Below are 14,973 nucleotides of genomic sequence, written 5' to 3'. Positions count from 1 at the left end.
AAAATTAAATAATTATGAGGTATGCATTTTGCATGACAGGAACATTGATCAAAACATTTTGTTTGGCAAATATTCTCCATGTTATTTTTTCTATCAAATTACATAAACTTGATTATGAAGACAGCTATAACTATACACAGATATGGACCAAGCACCAATCTGGCTCCCTGCACCATTCAACTGGTTCCCTGCACCATTAATCTGCTTCCCTGCACCATTTATCCGAATCCACACCATTTATTTAATTCCCTGCACCATTTATCTGATTCCCCGCACCATTAATTTAGTCCCCTGCACCATTAACCCGATTCCCCGCACCATTAATTTAGTTCCCTACTCCATTAATCTGGTTCCCTGCACCATTAATCTGGTTTCCTGCACCATTAATCTGGTTCCCTGCACCATTAATTTGGTTCCCTGCGCCATTAATCTGGTCCCGTGCACCATTAATCTGGTTTCCTGCACCATTAATCTGGTTCCCTGCACCATTAATCTGGTTCCCTGCACCATTAATCTGGTCCCGTGCACCATTAATCTGGTTCCCTGCACCATTAATCTGGTTTCCTGCACCATTAATCTGGTCCCGTGCACCATAAATCTGGTTCCCTGCACCATTAATCTGATTCCCTGCACCATTAATCTGGTTCCCTGCACCATTAATCTGGTCCCGTGCACCATTAATCTGGTTCCCTGCACCATTAATCTGGTCCCGTGCACCATTAATCTGGTTCCCTGCACCATTAATCTGGTTCCCTGCACCATTAATCTGGTTCCCTGCACCATTAATCTGGTCCCGTGCACCATTAATCTGGTTCCCTGCACATAAGTCACTACCTCGAATTTGTACTATTTGAGAAAAATTGAGAACATACCCCTTGTGTCACAGGCTCCAACCTGTTTTCATTTGGTGAGTGGCGGCGCGCGCGTCCCAAACCAATACCTCCAACCTGTAACCATTTGGTAAGATGCAAACACCTATGCCTCTACAACATTCTCATCCGTTTTAAAGAGATTTAGCAACAATTATTATTTCAAGCTTATTTTAAGCTTTTGACAAACTATTTATTTCATTAACAAACACCTGACTAAAATCAACTTGCAGATTATGACTCCCTTATATAGAAGTTTGTAAACGAAAATCCAAAATAAATAAATTTTTGATAATGTAACTAATGCTTTTCGGCCAAAAAAGAGCCTTTTTTGTCATATTTTAAATAATTTGTAATAGTAAGATGACATGAAGTAAATGATTAATGAATAAGAATGGGCGAAGTGAGCGTAGCGTGCCAGAATACAACCTGATTGGCTGATACATTGCAACGCAAAATCGGACGCAGGGAGTGTGTTGGATGATTGGCAGTAGGCGGACCTTTAAACACCTGCCAAAGGTGAAATTTTTAATGATTCAGTCTAGTACATAATGATTGCCTATCTTTAATTTCATTGGCTTAAAATGTAGGTTGCATTCTAAATAACAATGGAGGGCTTAATTAAATGAACATTTGATGATGTGATCATGCCTTGGTTACAAGCATTTTTTCTTTACATTTCCCTTGAAATTATTTCATTTCTATGTCTGACGCTATACAACATGAATAAGTACCTTTAATGGTTTTAAACATCGGAAACTGAATGAAAGACAAACAAGTTGATATGCAAAGACAAAAAGGGAGATTGGTTGCAAAATAGGATATTCTCTAAGCGCCAAAACCAATCATATTAGATAAAAGAAAAACAATTCTCAGATCAGATCCATTTTAGTTATTCCTTGAATATGCAAATTTTGCTAAATTTCGTTATGAAATTGAGAAAAGTCTTCATTATTTTGCCGACATCGAGATGCCTCATATTACTCTCTTCACAGTAGATCTAGAACATGTATAGCATCTGAATTAACTGAAATATTGTCATTTCCTATTATAGAGGATGGATTGCAATTATGAAAAAAACAAACTTATGATTGATGTGCTCAGTATATCAATATCCAACTATGGACACTGAGTACTTAGTTAACGAGGCCTTCAGCGAAAGGTATATGTTTCCCAATTGTGTTGTTTCTCAAATAGATACTTCCTTAATGGTTGTTACCTAAACAGATCTTCCAAAAGTGATGGTTTCCTATAGATCTTGCAAAATTGATTGTTTCCTAAATAGACCTTCCCAAAAATGTTTGTTTCCTAAGTAGATCTTTTTCAAAATATTTATTCATTTACCAAATATATCTTTTTCAAAATGGTTGTTCCCTACATTGACCTTACCAAAATGTTTGTTCGTTATTAAGATCTCCCCAAAATGATTGTTCCCTACATATATCATCCCAAAATGATTGTTCCCTACATATATCATCCCAAAATGATTGTTCCCTACATATATCATCCCAAAATGATTGTTCCCTAAATGGATCTTCCCAAATTGATTGTTTACTAAATAGATCTTCTCAAAATGGTTGTTTCCTGAATAGATCTTTGAAAAATGGTTGTTTCCTAAACAGATCTTCCCAAAATAGTTGCTCCCTAAATAGATCTTCCCAAAATGGTTGTTTCCTGAATAGATCTTCGAAAAATGGTTATTTCCCAAAATAGTTGTTCCCTAAATAGATCTTCCCAAAATGGTTATTTCCTAAACAGACCTTCCCAAAATGATTGTTTACTAAACAGATCTTCCCAAAATGGTTGTTTCCAAAATACATCTTCCCAAAATGGTTGTTTCCTACTATTTAAAATAGATCTTCCCAATGTCTTTCCTAATACGATGTTTCAAAATGGGTTGTTCCCAAATTTGATCTTTCTAAAATGGGTTATTCCAGAATTGATGTTTCCAAAATGGTGGTTCCTAAATTTGATGTTTCCAAAATTGGTTATTCACTAAGTAGATGTTTCCAAAATGGTCCTTCCCTAATTATTTGTTTCCAAAATGGTCCTTCCCTAATTACTTGTTTCTTAAATGGGTGATTTCCAAATTAAATGCTTCCAAAATGGTGTTCCCAAATTAGATGATTCTAAAATGGGTTGTTCCTGAAAATAGATGTTTACAAAGTAAGTTGATTCGAAAATAATTGTTTCTAAATTGTATGTTTCAAAAAAAATGGTTGCTTCTCAAATATCTAGATGCTTCCAAAATAGATATTTCCAAAATGATTTTCCCTAATCCATGTTTCCAAAATCAGCTTAATTCCTAAAATAGATGCTTTTCAAAATATTGTTCCCCAAATTAGTCTCCAAATCCTCTTATTCCTATGATCTACTCACCTACCTATAAACCTCCACAAAAAAATCAGAAATTTTGACAACTGAAAGATAAAAAACTGCAACTATTCCAAAAAGTTCTTGTGAAGTCCACACATCTATTCTTCATAAACACCATAAATTATCTTATCTCCAACAAAGAGCTTAAACTCATTTTGTTTTTTTTATTAGATCCAACTGCTTTCAAGTTACTCTGATCTATTTCAGCTAGGTATCAGTGTTTCAACTCTGACCAGAATATCTACATGTACCAGAAAAACCTTGATAGGAACAAGTGCATTTTCTGGTAAATGTTGATAGACTTTGACAAAGGCGAGATGCAATCAATAAATATCTAATCTGGATGTGCCAACTCCCCCATCATCTGGCAATATGTGTTCATGACATGAAATCAAATGAGAAGTTGCCTTAATAAATATTATGATAGAAAAATGACAAACTGTTATAGTCTGAGAATATCAAATTTGGTGTTTGCATTTTTGTGTGGGCAAATGGCATCGAGGATTTTTCAAAAAGTCTATTCATTAATTTTAATGCAGATGCACCAACAGACACCACCAACTCAGTTAAGAAACCTATTTTGATGAACTAAAGAAAGTCAATTGCAAAAATTTAACTCTTACATTATATACATACACCTTTTCGAAGACACTATTTTCAGCAGGCTTTCATACCAAAAATCACTACAAAGGCTATCCTGATTTCCAGAAAGTTTGAATCACTATATTATTGTTTTGATTAAAGAGCTGATTAAAGTCAACTTTTGCCACATCAAATTTATTATTTTTACATTGATATAATACATACTGAATTCTTTCCAAGATACTATTTCTTATTTAAGACACAATCTGTAAATGACATAATTCATCATCTCAGTAAATTGACTGGAACTTTTAAGTTCCGGTCTAATTCAGATGAATTTTTTTTATTATTATAGAACTTAGTGGTCAACATAATATTTTGTTTTGCAATTAATCCATTTCAGTAAATCATCAATCAGCCACTATTGATTTCATCAGGTGATTCAGTAGATAAAAACAGTGGCTGGCCTAGTAAGTGGGAAGTTTACAAAATATTATGTAAATCACTAAAAAACTAAAAAAAAATAATTACGAAATGTACGTGTTTAATGTTCTTGCACAAAATAAATAGTTATGTGACTGTGTCACCTCAAACTATTTAATTGTGTAAGTACATGCTAACAATCTTTAACCATTACTAAAAGACAAAGACCTTACCCTGAATCCAAAAGGCATGACCATTACATGCACACACCCACAAGATAATTTAAACACTCTCCATCCTTACATCCTTAATCACTTGCCAGAGAATTCCACTTTGGAGAATGTAAATATACACAAATGAAGTAATTCCCTATCTGCATCAGAACACATAAACTTTCAGGTAATAATACTTAGCTTGCAAACTGTCAGAACGGAGTAAACATCCATTGAATAGATTCCAACTTTCTTTTACATTTTGTTTCAGATTTTTCCAAAAATCTGGTACAAATTATTGAAGCTTTCATTGCCGATATCCAAACCAATTAAGTAATTATTTCCTGAGAAAATAAGCCAATTGATATAAAGAATTAATGAAATAAAAATACTTCAATTAGGCCACAAAAAAAGAAAGAGTTTGTTTGATGTTTACCTCACTCACAATAAAAAGTGTGGGTACAGGTGTTTTTGTGCCCATCTCACAGGGTCTACCCCATTCCCAAAGTCAAATGTGTATTTTTTTCCAATTTCAAGAAAAGAGTCCCAAATGAGTTGAAATCCCTGTCATGAAAAGCCAGGCTTCTGGACTAGCACCTTGCTCCTTATTGCAGGCATTGAGTTTTAGCTTGAGAGAGCATTTTGCTCATTTACAATTATAAAGGCATTTATCAGCACTTCCTTGTGACAGTCATGGTTAAATTGACTAATTTCACAGAAAAAATTGCCCAAAATGATGATTTTGTCGATTCTTATTCGAAATATTGCCAATTATCAAACGACTCGTAAAATCTCAATCTTTTAGCAGATGCTTAATCCCAAAATCCACAAAAAAACAACTTCCCAAATCGGTTAATTTTTTGACGAAAATTTTCCCTGCTATGTCTGTGGGTATTAATTTTTCCCAAAATGGGCAGAAAAAAAACCTGGAGCCGTTTTCACTATGTCTGAGTTTAAGATTAAGCTTAGAAACCTGAATTCTTCAATATTTCAAAATATCTATAAAATAACTAATTTTGACAAAAGATGTGTGCCTGATTTAAGGACACATTATTTGTAACAGAAACAGCAATTTTGACCATATAATGGCGCCTGTTATAGCATTAATTTTGCATAACAAAATTAAATGTTGCTTTTCTGACCCTTAATTTTAAACTCAGACACAGGACATTGGTGAATAAAAGACCCAATGCAGAAGGTAGATTAATTAATGTTTGTCTTAAATCCGTAATGAAAATTTAAAAAAATGACATCTGGAGAATCTGAAAAAAATTCAGGTCGCCTCTATTTTTATTAGCCAGTCGGGTAAGGATAAACAACTTATTTATTAAGTGTAGCCTTATATTAGTAGAATTTTCTTTTTATATCTTTTTTTTCGGAAATTCAAACTAGTACAAAAATCTTTTTTTTTGTTACTGAGGTCAGTAATAAACCCAAAATAATTTGGAAGAAATTACTTTTTATGTCCGAAAAATATTTCGTTTGTAGTTCCATCAATCTACATGTTAAGCAGCTGGACATATTTTCTACTTACAAGATCTGAAATTAAGACCAAGGTAGCTGGTTTTATGACTTTCACCCCTGTGAATTATTAGAGACTTGTTCTAATCCAGGAAAACAAGAGTGCATTTAATAGTTGTTATTAGTTTCCTCAGGTAAATATATGCTTCCCACTTAGTACTAAAAGGCCTTCACAAATAACTTCTTGGTTTATTGTGTGGTCTCTATATTCAAATAAAATCATTTAGAATAATTCTCACAAAAATAACCAGTTAATAATTTATAGGTTATATAAAGAATGTTATTCCGGAGATAGTACATGCACGCTGGCTTGTAAAGAGAAATTTGCACAAAAAAATAAAAAAGTTATCAGTTTTACTAAAGAGCTGATTGGCAGCGGTGCTGTGCCATACTTAATATCATGGTTAGGTAACGCAAAAAAAAAAAAATATATAACTTAGTTATGCACTGTTTTCATGCTAAGTGATTGTCTTTAAGGCAGTGGCAAATAATCAATGTTCATCCACATTACTGAATAGATCACTAGATGTTACTCGTCTTAAACAATGGCAATGCAAACAAATGCTAATAATTAATGTTCATCCACATTTCTGACTCAACCACTGCGTTAAACACGTCTTAAAAAATAGCAACGCCAAAGAATGCTTATCATTAATGTTCATCTACATTTCTGACTCAACCACTGCGTTAAACACGTCTTAAAAAATAGCAACGCCAAAGAATGCTTATAATTAATGTTCATTCACATTTCTGACTGGAGCACTAGCTGTAATTCTATTATTGTTAAACTATCGGGAAAAACTATTGCTAAAGTCACAATAATGACCGCACCACCGTCACATCCACTGTGGCCAATACTAGGGCTATGAAAATAATATTTGTCATAAAATGATACAAAGAAGCCCCAAATACCAAACTAACCTTTGTAACCCACTGAAATAAATTTGGGGTTGGGTTACAGCATATAGCAAAGAAACAATTTTTCAATGACGGCCTTACATATAATATTTTGTAGGATAATAAACAATTTTTGTCTATTTACATTAATATCCCACAATTTACATACAAAATTCTGTATTCTTTGATCTGTGGGAATGAAAGCAAGTTTTCATTTGCTAATAACCTAACAAAAATGTAATAAATTTTACATGTTTCTCTATTAAATGGAAACCTGTCCAAGGCAATTGCACATGTTTATGATGATTATTGATTTATTAATACATTTGGTTAATTGGAAGAAGAGATGTTAAAGAATCCCATAATTTAGTCTATAAATTTGCAAATGTAACAAAATTGTTTTATGTCCAGCCTGAAAGGGCATTTTTGCATTTAATTTGCTTAAGCATTATCTCGTAACCTAGTTGATAACCTTATTTGAGTTTTCACTTAAATTCTGTGTACTAACAGCATGCATTCAAAACTTAAACCAATTTTGCTAAGTCATGCAAAAAAGGGAGATAATTGGAATTTAACTCAATCAAAAATTACGTAAATGGTTGTCCGATTAGCGCAGTGGTTAGTGCACTCACTTCTCACCTAGACGACCCGGGTTCGATTCCCGGCTCGGGTCACTAAGCCGGACAAGTGGGTTTTCTCCGGGTTCTCCGGTTTCCCACAACACAAGACCACATTCTCGCGTAAAATCGGGCCAACAAGAGTAATTAATATAATGTTGTAATAACTTGTTTCACAATCGGTTCAAAATAAATATGTTTAAACTAAAAATACAATTGACAATCAATGAACAGTTCTAAATAAGCCCACCTAATTATTCTTTGAATTGCAATGTTTCTATGTCATAAAGGGACTCATTCAGGTCTTTTTCCCAAATATTTGTTTTCCCAAAAACACTTATTTTATAATTATTTTACTCTTTCATACCAAAACGGAAGAAAAAAATACAATAAAGAATAAAACAAATACTCTGGTTTTAGTTCGAAGCAAACCGATGCCGGTTATACAGTCAAGAATTTGTTTTAGAAAAAACTAAGCATTTCCCCAGTTGACCATAATGACTGATACAACATCTGATGAATATTTTAACCTTTAGCAAAGACATAGGTAACATCAAGTGATAATTTTATCAACCCTGGATCAGGCAACAAACCTTTGGAGAATCACAATGCTCACCTTTTTCAAAATTGTGGTCTTCAAAGACAATATTTGACCACATATCAACATTTGTTGAAGCCGTTCAAGCTGTCAATAGTATCTTAGTTTTAACACTACTAATGATTTGCCAAACTTTATTTTGCAATAAAAGAAATTGAGGGATAAAAATACTGCATTTCGCAAACCATGAACGAGTCCCTTTAAAGCAATAAGGTATAAATATTATCTCAATGGTTTTATTTTCCAACCCCCTGAAAAACATAAAATAAAGTAAATTCACCCTGGAATATATCAATTAAAACCACAGTTTTAACATGTTTTGACTGCTTTTATGAAAGAGAAACAATTCCATAGAAATAACTTTGATCATTAAATAGCGCTTTCTGAGAACAAACAAACTCAATGCAGCATAATTTACCAATTATTTCTAATTCCTGCTAAAGAATGCGGAAGAACAAACAGATTCTTGGAAAGTGCCGCACATGAAAGGAATATCAAAGTTTATCTTTCAGTTCATGTTTTATGTGCTTTTTATTAACCAATAAAATAACTGCATGGTCATGAGTTTGTCTTAGCTCTGCAAAATTATTTAGCTTTCGGTTAATTTTATTATGCACTTTTTATTAACCAATAAAATAACTGCATGATTGCAGATGTTTATTTTCACCATTGGCAATTATCTGCAATTAGTTCAATATTCCGTAAATGTCTGTAGTTTTAAGGGGTTACTTTACAAAAAGAAATAACTGATGTTCAAGAATTCCAAGACCAAGTATGGTACACATACAGATACCAGAAACCTGCTTTGCCAGCTTCACAACCAAACCCATACTGTGAGGCTGAAATTCAAACTTTAATGTTTCTTTGGTAGAACTGCTGTTCCAGAGTTCCAAGAAAAGGTATGGTACACCCACAGAGAGCTGAAACCTACTTTGCCAGCTTCACAACCGCAAACCAAACCCATATCATAAGGCTGAACTTTAAATTAGAGTTTCTTCGGTAGAACTGCTGTTCAAGATTTCCAAGAAAAGAACGATGAAACCACAGAAAACACAAACAAACTTTACCAGCTTCACAACCACAAACCAAACCCATATCATCATCAGGATGAACTTTAAACTCATTATGTTTTTTGTGGTACAATGTGACACAGTAAATGGCACTTAATAACTGTACCAAGTGTTAATTCCATGAAAATCAATTTATGGAGTTCATGAGAGCTCCTTTCGAGAAGACAGGCTAATATAAATAATGTTGGAGCCCATATCCTGTGTAGAAATCTCCACTGGTGTAAAATTTTGAGAGGCCACAAAAAAGAACCCCTAGTTGGGCTTAAACATGCAACCATAAGAACTGATATATGTGATATATAAACTTTAACAAGGTTGTCTGCCTCTCACCCAAGAGTTTGTGGGTTAGATCCCAAACCTAGGGTACTTTTCATGGACTCTCAAAATGGACACCGCGGTACTGATCATCTACGTTTACCTAGGAAACGGACTCAAGAGTGATTCTATAAGCTATCAGCTTTCATCACAAACAAACTAAAAGAAATTAGTATAAACTATTCATTTGATTAAGATTGAGGGGGTACAACTAAACCACTAAAGTATAAAGTATAGTTATCAGCTTTCGTCACAATCACAGGCCTTCCAGCAGCCACTAACAAAAAAGTAGGAAAAAAGTAGGAGCTTTTCTGACAGAAAAGAAGGAAATAGTAGGAATATTTTTTACAAAAAAGTAGGAAAAGTAGAATTTTTTTTGGTTAAATATGTTATTATTAATAGCTATTAACTTACCTAGAGGAGATGTTTTTAATGCAAAATTATACCATTCTATATGCCATATTGAATATTTTAGTGAATGATGCTTGGTCGGTTTCTGTTGCTGAACTGTGTGGGTGAAAATGATGCACATCAAAGTGGAACATGTTGCCACACCTTTCAACAACAGAAACCAGCCAGTTTGACATCTTTTGTTTAAAGATCAAACTTTAATATTTTTGCGGACTTTATTTTCAAAAAAGTAGGAATAGTGGGAGTTTTTTTAGAAAAAAGTAGGAAAAAGTAGGAAGCTGTTAAAAATGTAGGAAAAAGTAGAAAAAGTAGGAAAAAGTAGGAACGCTGGAAGGCCTGCAATCAAGCTAAAAGAAATTAGTATAAACTATCCATTTGATTAAGATTGAGGGGGGACCACTAGATCAAAAAGTATAGTTATCAGCTTTCATCACAATCAAACTAAAACATATTCCTATAAACTTAAACAATTTGGGCAAAATCAAGGGGGGATACTATATTACTAAATCATATAGTAACGCTATCAGCTTTCATCACAATCAAGCTAAAAGAAATTATTATAAACTTAAACCATTTGGGCAAAAATTGAGGGGAGACAACAAAACCACTAGATCATATAGTAACTCCATTGTAATCATGCAAACCAAACATTACCTGTGTTTCTGACCCCTGCTGATGAGACCTTGTAGACACATTGGTGGTCCCTGAGAATTAAAAAATGTAATATGTCATAGCATTTATTCATTTATTTTATAAATTCAAAACTAAATAATTCATTGCTTATTAACTATTACAACTGGGAATGAGTTGCTATGTATTGTCCAATCTGGTGGAAGAACTTTGACTTCTAATAAATATAATATCTGATTCTAAATCAGTTAGAACACAAATAAAAATGTTCTTCAATAAACAAATAAAGCGGATTTTTTGTCTTGAATTCTAACCATACAGGATTTTTTCTTGTGCAAAAATATTAACCTTTCATTATTTGTAATTCTTGGAACTTAATACTTATATTAGGAAACTACAAGAAAGTATTTTAAGGAATATCAGACTGGATTTAAAGACAGTTATGTTTTATATTGCCATATATAGAAGATCTGAATTATTATATGTTCCGTAAATTGTAAAGGTTTTAATTAAAACCATTTATATCTGTCTGGCAAATTGAGAACTATTGTTAAGATGTTGTTATGAGGGTGATTATATTGCTTTATATTTATTAAATACCACGATCAATGAATATATTGTTACAAATGGTGAAATTTATAAACAGCTTGGAAGTGTTAAATATGGATGAAAGAAATCAGAGTACAATAAGACTCTAGTGTCTAGAAGAAAACAAGATTCATGCAAAAATAAAGATAATAATTTTTTAAGTGATAAAGAAAAAGTGCCACCATAAAACAGTGTATAATGTTGACATAAACTCCTATTATACCAGTGTTTATTATCTACAGACAAAAGTGTTATGAAGAAGTGCTCAGAAATATAAGTAGACAAAACATTATATGCTTGTGTGATTTATGTATTATTCCTAGGCTATACAGTGACAAATTGGAGGATATTGTTACCTTTGGCATTACCAGTTTTCCCCAGGTCTGGTGTATACTTAGTTGTGTTTTTATCCTCCAGCACAAATGTGGCATTATTTATGTCACGCTGTTTGTCTGAATCTGATCTGAAGCTGATTGCTATTTCTGACCCCGAATCTCGCCTCCATAGGAATTTTTTATCAACAGGGATGTCCCTTGTCAATGGCACTACTTTTTCGGAGTCTTCAAGTGAAGTTTTTGCCACCTCTACAGAGTTTGCAGGTCTATCATTTGGACTTCTATTTCTTTGGTAACAATTGGAATGTTTAATCTTTGAGCCAAGACTCATACAGGTATTGATATCAGTACTATTTCTGTTTTTTACACAATTTTCAATATTTGGATTATAAAACTTCACCAGTGGAAACACATGTCCATCGTTTTCACTTTTAGAAAAGGTCTGAAGGAAACTTTTTCTATCAATTCTCCTCTTGTCACAATCTCTCTCTGAAGCATCTGAATCACTGTCTGAATTCATTGAAATAAGAGACCTAAAACTAATCAGGTCCTTCTTTACGTTCACTATTGATTCCTCTCCAGTGCTGTCATCTGTTCCAGTCTCATTAGTCATTACTCTAGATGCATCACTTTCCTCTGCTTTAATCTCAACAGTGTCAGCTTCAGACTCAACACTTGTGTTATAACTACCATCTAGATCCTTCAGACCTCTTACTGCTGGATGACCAACTTTTGGTTGAACCTGATCAATATCTTTTAAACCTCTAACTACTGGATTTACAAATTCAGATACAACATGGTCAATATCTCTCTCCATTACATCATCAACTCTCCTTGGGTTTTCCATCGGACCCATATCAGAGATATCTGTGAAGTTAAGCTTATGTGCTGGATTAACTTCCAAACCAGAGACTTCATGAGAAGAATTCTCTGGAGATATGTCCAAATTCTCCATGCTGACAATGAAACTATCATTCAAACTTCTATTACTTGTCTCTAAGATCTCGAAGGAATCATTAGTAAGGTTGCTTCCTGAATCTTGTCCTTTACTGTTCCTCCCTCTTAACAAGATTCGTTCACTTGGGGACAGACTTCTTTCCCTGATGTAGCTTTCCGATAACATATTTTTCTTAGTTCTATTTTCTATTCTATCATGAGTTTTAGCACTTATGTTCTTTTGTCCATTCTGAACTTTCTCTTCATTGGTTAATTTGGTTGGATTTTCACTGCCAAATTTCAGTCTTTGATTTGCCTTTAGATACACTGAAATACTATCATTCAACTTACTAACTGGCATCTTAGTCGTACATAAGACTTTCTCCTTATTTGCTGAACTACAGCCATTTCTGGATCTGTTTTTAGGGAAATCAACAGGACCATAACTACAGTTTCTGACTTGTCCATTGATAATAAATGTTTCACTATGAGCTGCTTTCTTCTGTTGGTTCAAACTTTCTTCCTTCTTGGAATGTTTGCCATTGTTACTACTACGTATCAATCCAAACTTTGGGGTTGTAATTTTATCATCTTTTCTGACAACTACACTTCTCTTTTTTACAATACCTTTGACAGGTTTTGATTTAACTGATGTTTTAAAGAATCCAGCACTTGTACTAGAAGTATTTGTGGCAATTGTTGAGGTAGAAGATACAAACAAAACTGAAGAAGTGGATGTAGCAACTGAAGCAGAACATGTAACGCACAGTGGTACAGAAGCATAAGTAGATGTTAACACATCACACGACATAGATCCACATGTAAATGATGCTGTAGAAGAAGTGAGTGTAGGTGCAGTATTTGTAAAGGAGATGGAAGTTGGCAAAACTTGATTAAATCGCTTTGGTATAAAATGTTTTTGGTCTTCAACATGAGAAGAACTAACATTTTTACTGTAGGACATTTGCAGCTTTTGTTGCAAAGACAACTGATCAGTAGCTTTTCCTTCCAAGAGAATTTCTTCCCTCTTATGAGAAACTGTGCCATGCGTGTCATCATCAAGCAAGTCATCAAATGTCCCCAAAGGCTCATTGTAGGAAAGAATAGAGTCAACATTATCCACAGAGCTTAGAGCAACCGCACACATGATTTCACCAGAGTCTGAAGAACTGTTTAAAGGTGAGAAGTCCAAAGAAGTAGAGGAGAGTGCACACGTATCACATGGAAAATTCTTACTGTGTTTGCAGGACTTTCTACTTGAAGATTCATTGGTTAAATCATCCAGCTTGTCTTTCTTACCATGGCTGAAAATGGAAACTATTCTTTAGTCAATCTAGTGGAAGAATTGATAAAGTGTCTCTGCTTTGAAACATATTGTGTTTCAGTCATTAAAAATTAAATATAATATATCCTCTAGTATACCCCAGTCATATAAGAACTACGCTGTCAAGTTAGTTTGCAGATCCAGACCAAAGACACATGAAATATATATTACTTTTAGTACTGTTGGATCTGATTGGAGATGATAATATACTTAAAGAAATAGTGGTATTGTTACATAATTAATATAACACTAATCAATGTTTCTTAAATGCTCCAGTATATGCCATGTCGGACAAAAGCTAATTGAGCTAATGTTTCTTGTTATCATATACCTGACTTAAAATAAAGATTCTTGTATCTTGATTTGTATAGAGTTCATACCAACAGTTAAGATATAAACAAAAAAGTTTCAATTAAACATTTTCATTGTATGAAAGAAAGAAGCTTCAATCTAACCTCTCATTTTCCATAGCATCTGAATGGATTAAGTCATGCATGTCTCTCTCGAAGCTCTCAATTGTGCTAGAATGTCCGGAATCTCTCATGGACCCGCTACAGGTCTCACTATTGCTGTCGTCATCACTCCTAGTCAGACTCCACACCTCAGCTGAACATTCCAACTCACTGTGACCAAGAGCTGCCCCTGTGTTGGATTCCAACTCACTGTATAAAGAAAGTCAAATTATGAAACAGAATGTCCTTCATGGATCCAGTATAAGCCTCCCTATGGCTATCAATATCATGTCTAGTTGCGATCCACACCACCGCAGATACCAAGTATTGCCCCTATGTTGGACTCCAATCATTATAAAACAGTGATACAAATCAATTGCAAGCTCTCAAAGGTGGTGGAATATCAAGGACCCCTCATTGACCCACCACAAGCAACACTATGACTGTCCACATCACATGTTGTCAGGCCTCAAACCTCAGCTTAACATTCCATCTCACTGTGACCAAGAGCTGCACCTGTGTTGGATTCAAACTCACAAAAAAATCATCAAACTCGGAGTTTACATGTTTTTGTTAATATTGTAGCTGACTCTTTATTGAGTCTTTTTCATTTGTGTTTAAAAGCTAAACCGCCAAGAAGAAGAACTAAATTGTGAACAGAGTCTATTTGTTTGTACCAATTTATTTGAGCTTGATTAGGAAGACCTGTAACCTGATAGGAATCATTCTCGAGTCTGTTTCCTGGGTAGAATCCAGTACTAGACAGGTATCCTTTTGAGAGCTCAAGGGAACTTTTCTTTGGTTGAACTAAGTCTTC

General features: G+C 34.0%; 1 protein-coding gene across 2 annotated transcripts in view; it reads right to left on the bottom strand.

Annotated features, from left to right (window-relative positions):
- LOC128239309 (uncharacterized) overlaps positions 1-14,973 on the bottom strand; it is a 169,694-nt gene that overhangs the window by 84,094 nt on the left and 70,627 nt on the right. For both annotated transcript variants that reach the window (XM_052955904.1, XM_052955905.1), the window contains 4 exons: positions 14,160-14,366; positions 11,466-13,684; positions 10,546-10,595; positions 873-947 (listed from right to left, as the gene is read on the bottom strand). In XM_052955904.1, coding sequence (XP_052811864.1) covers positions 873-947; positions 10,546-10,595; positions 11,466-13,684; positions 14,160-14,366 — 2,551 coding nt within the window. The remainder of the gene's footprint in view (positions 1-872; positions 948-10,545; positions 10,596-11,465; positions 13,685-14,159; positions 14,367-14,973) is intronic.

This window comes from Mya arenaria, chromosome 6 (genome assembly GCF_026914265.1).
Source record: "Mya arenaria isolate MELC-2E11 chromosome 6, ASM2691426v1".
NCBI lineage: Eukaryota > Metazoa > Mollusca > Bivalvia > Myida > Myidae > Mya > Mya arenaria.
This window is presented reverse-complemented; position numbering and strand designations above follow the sequence as displayed.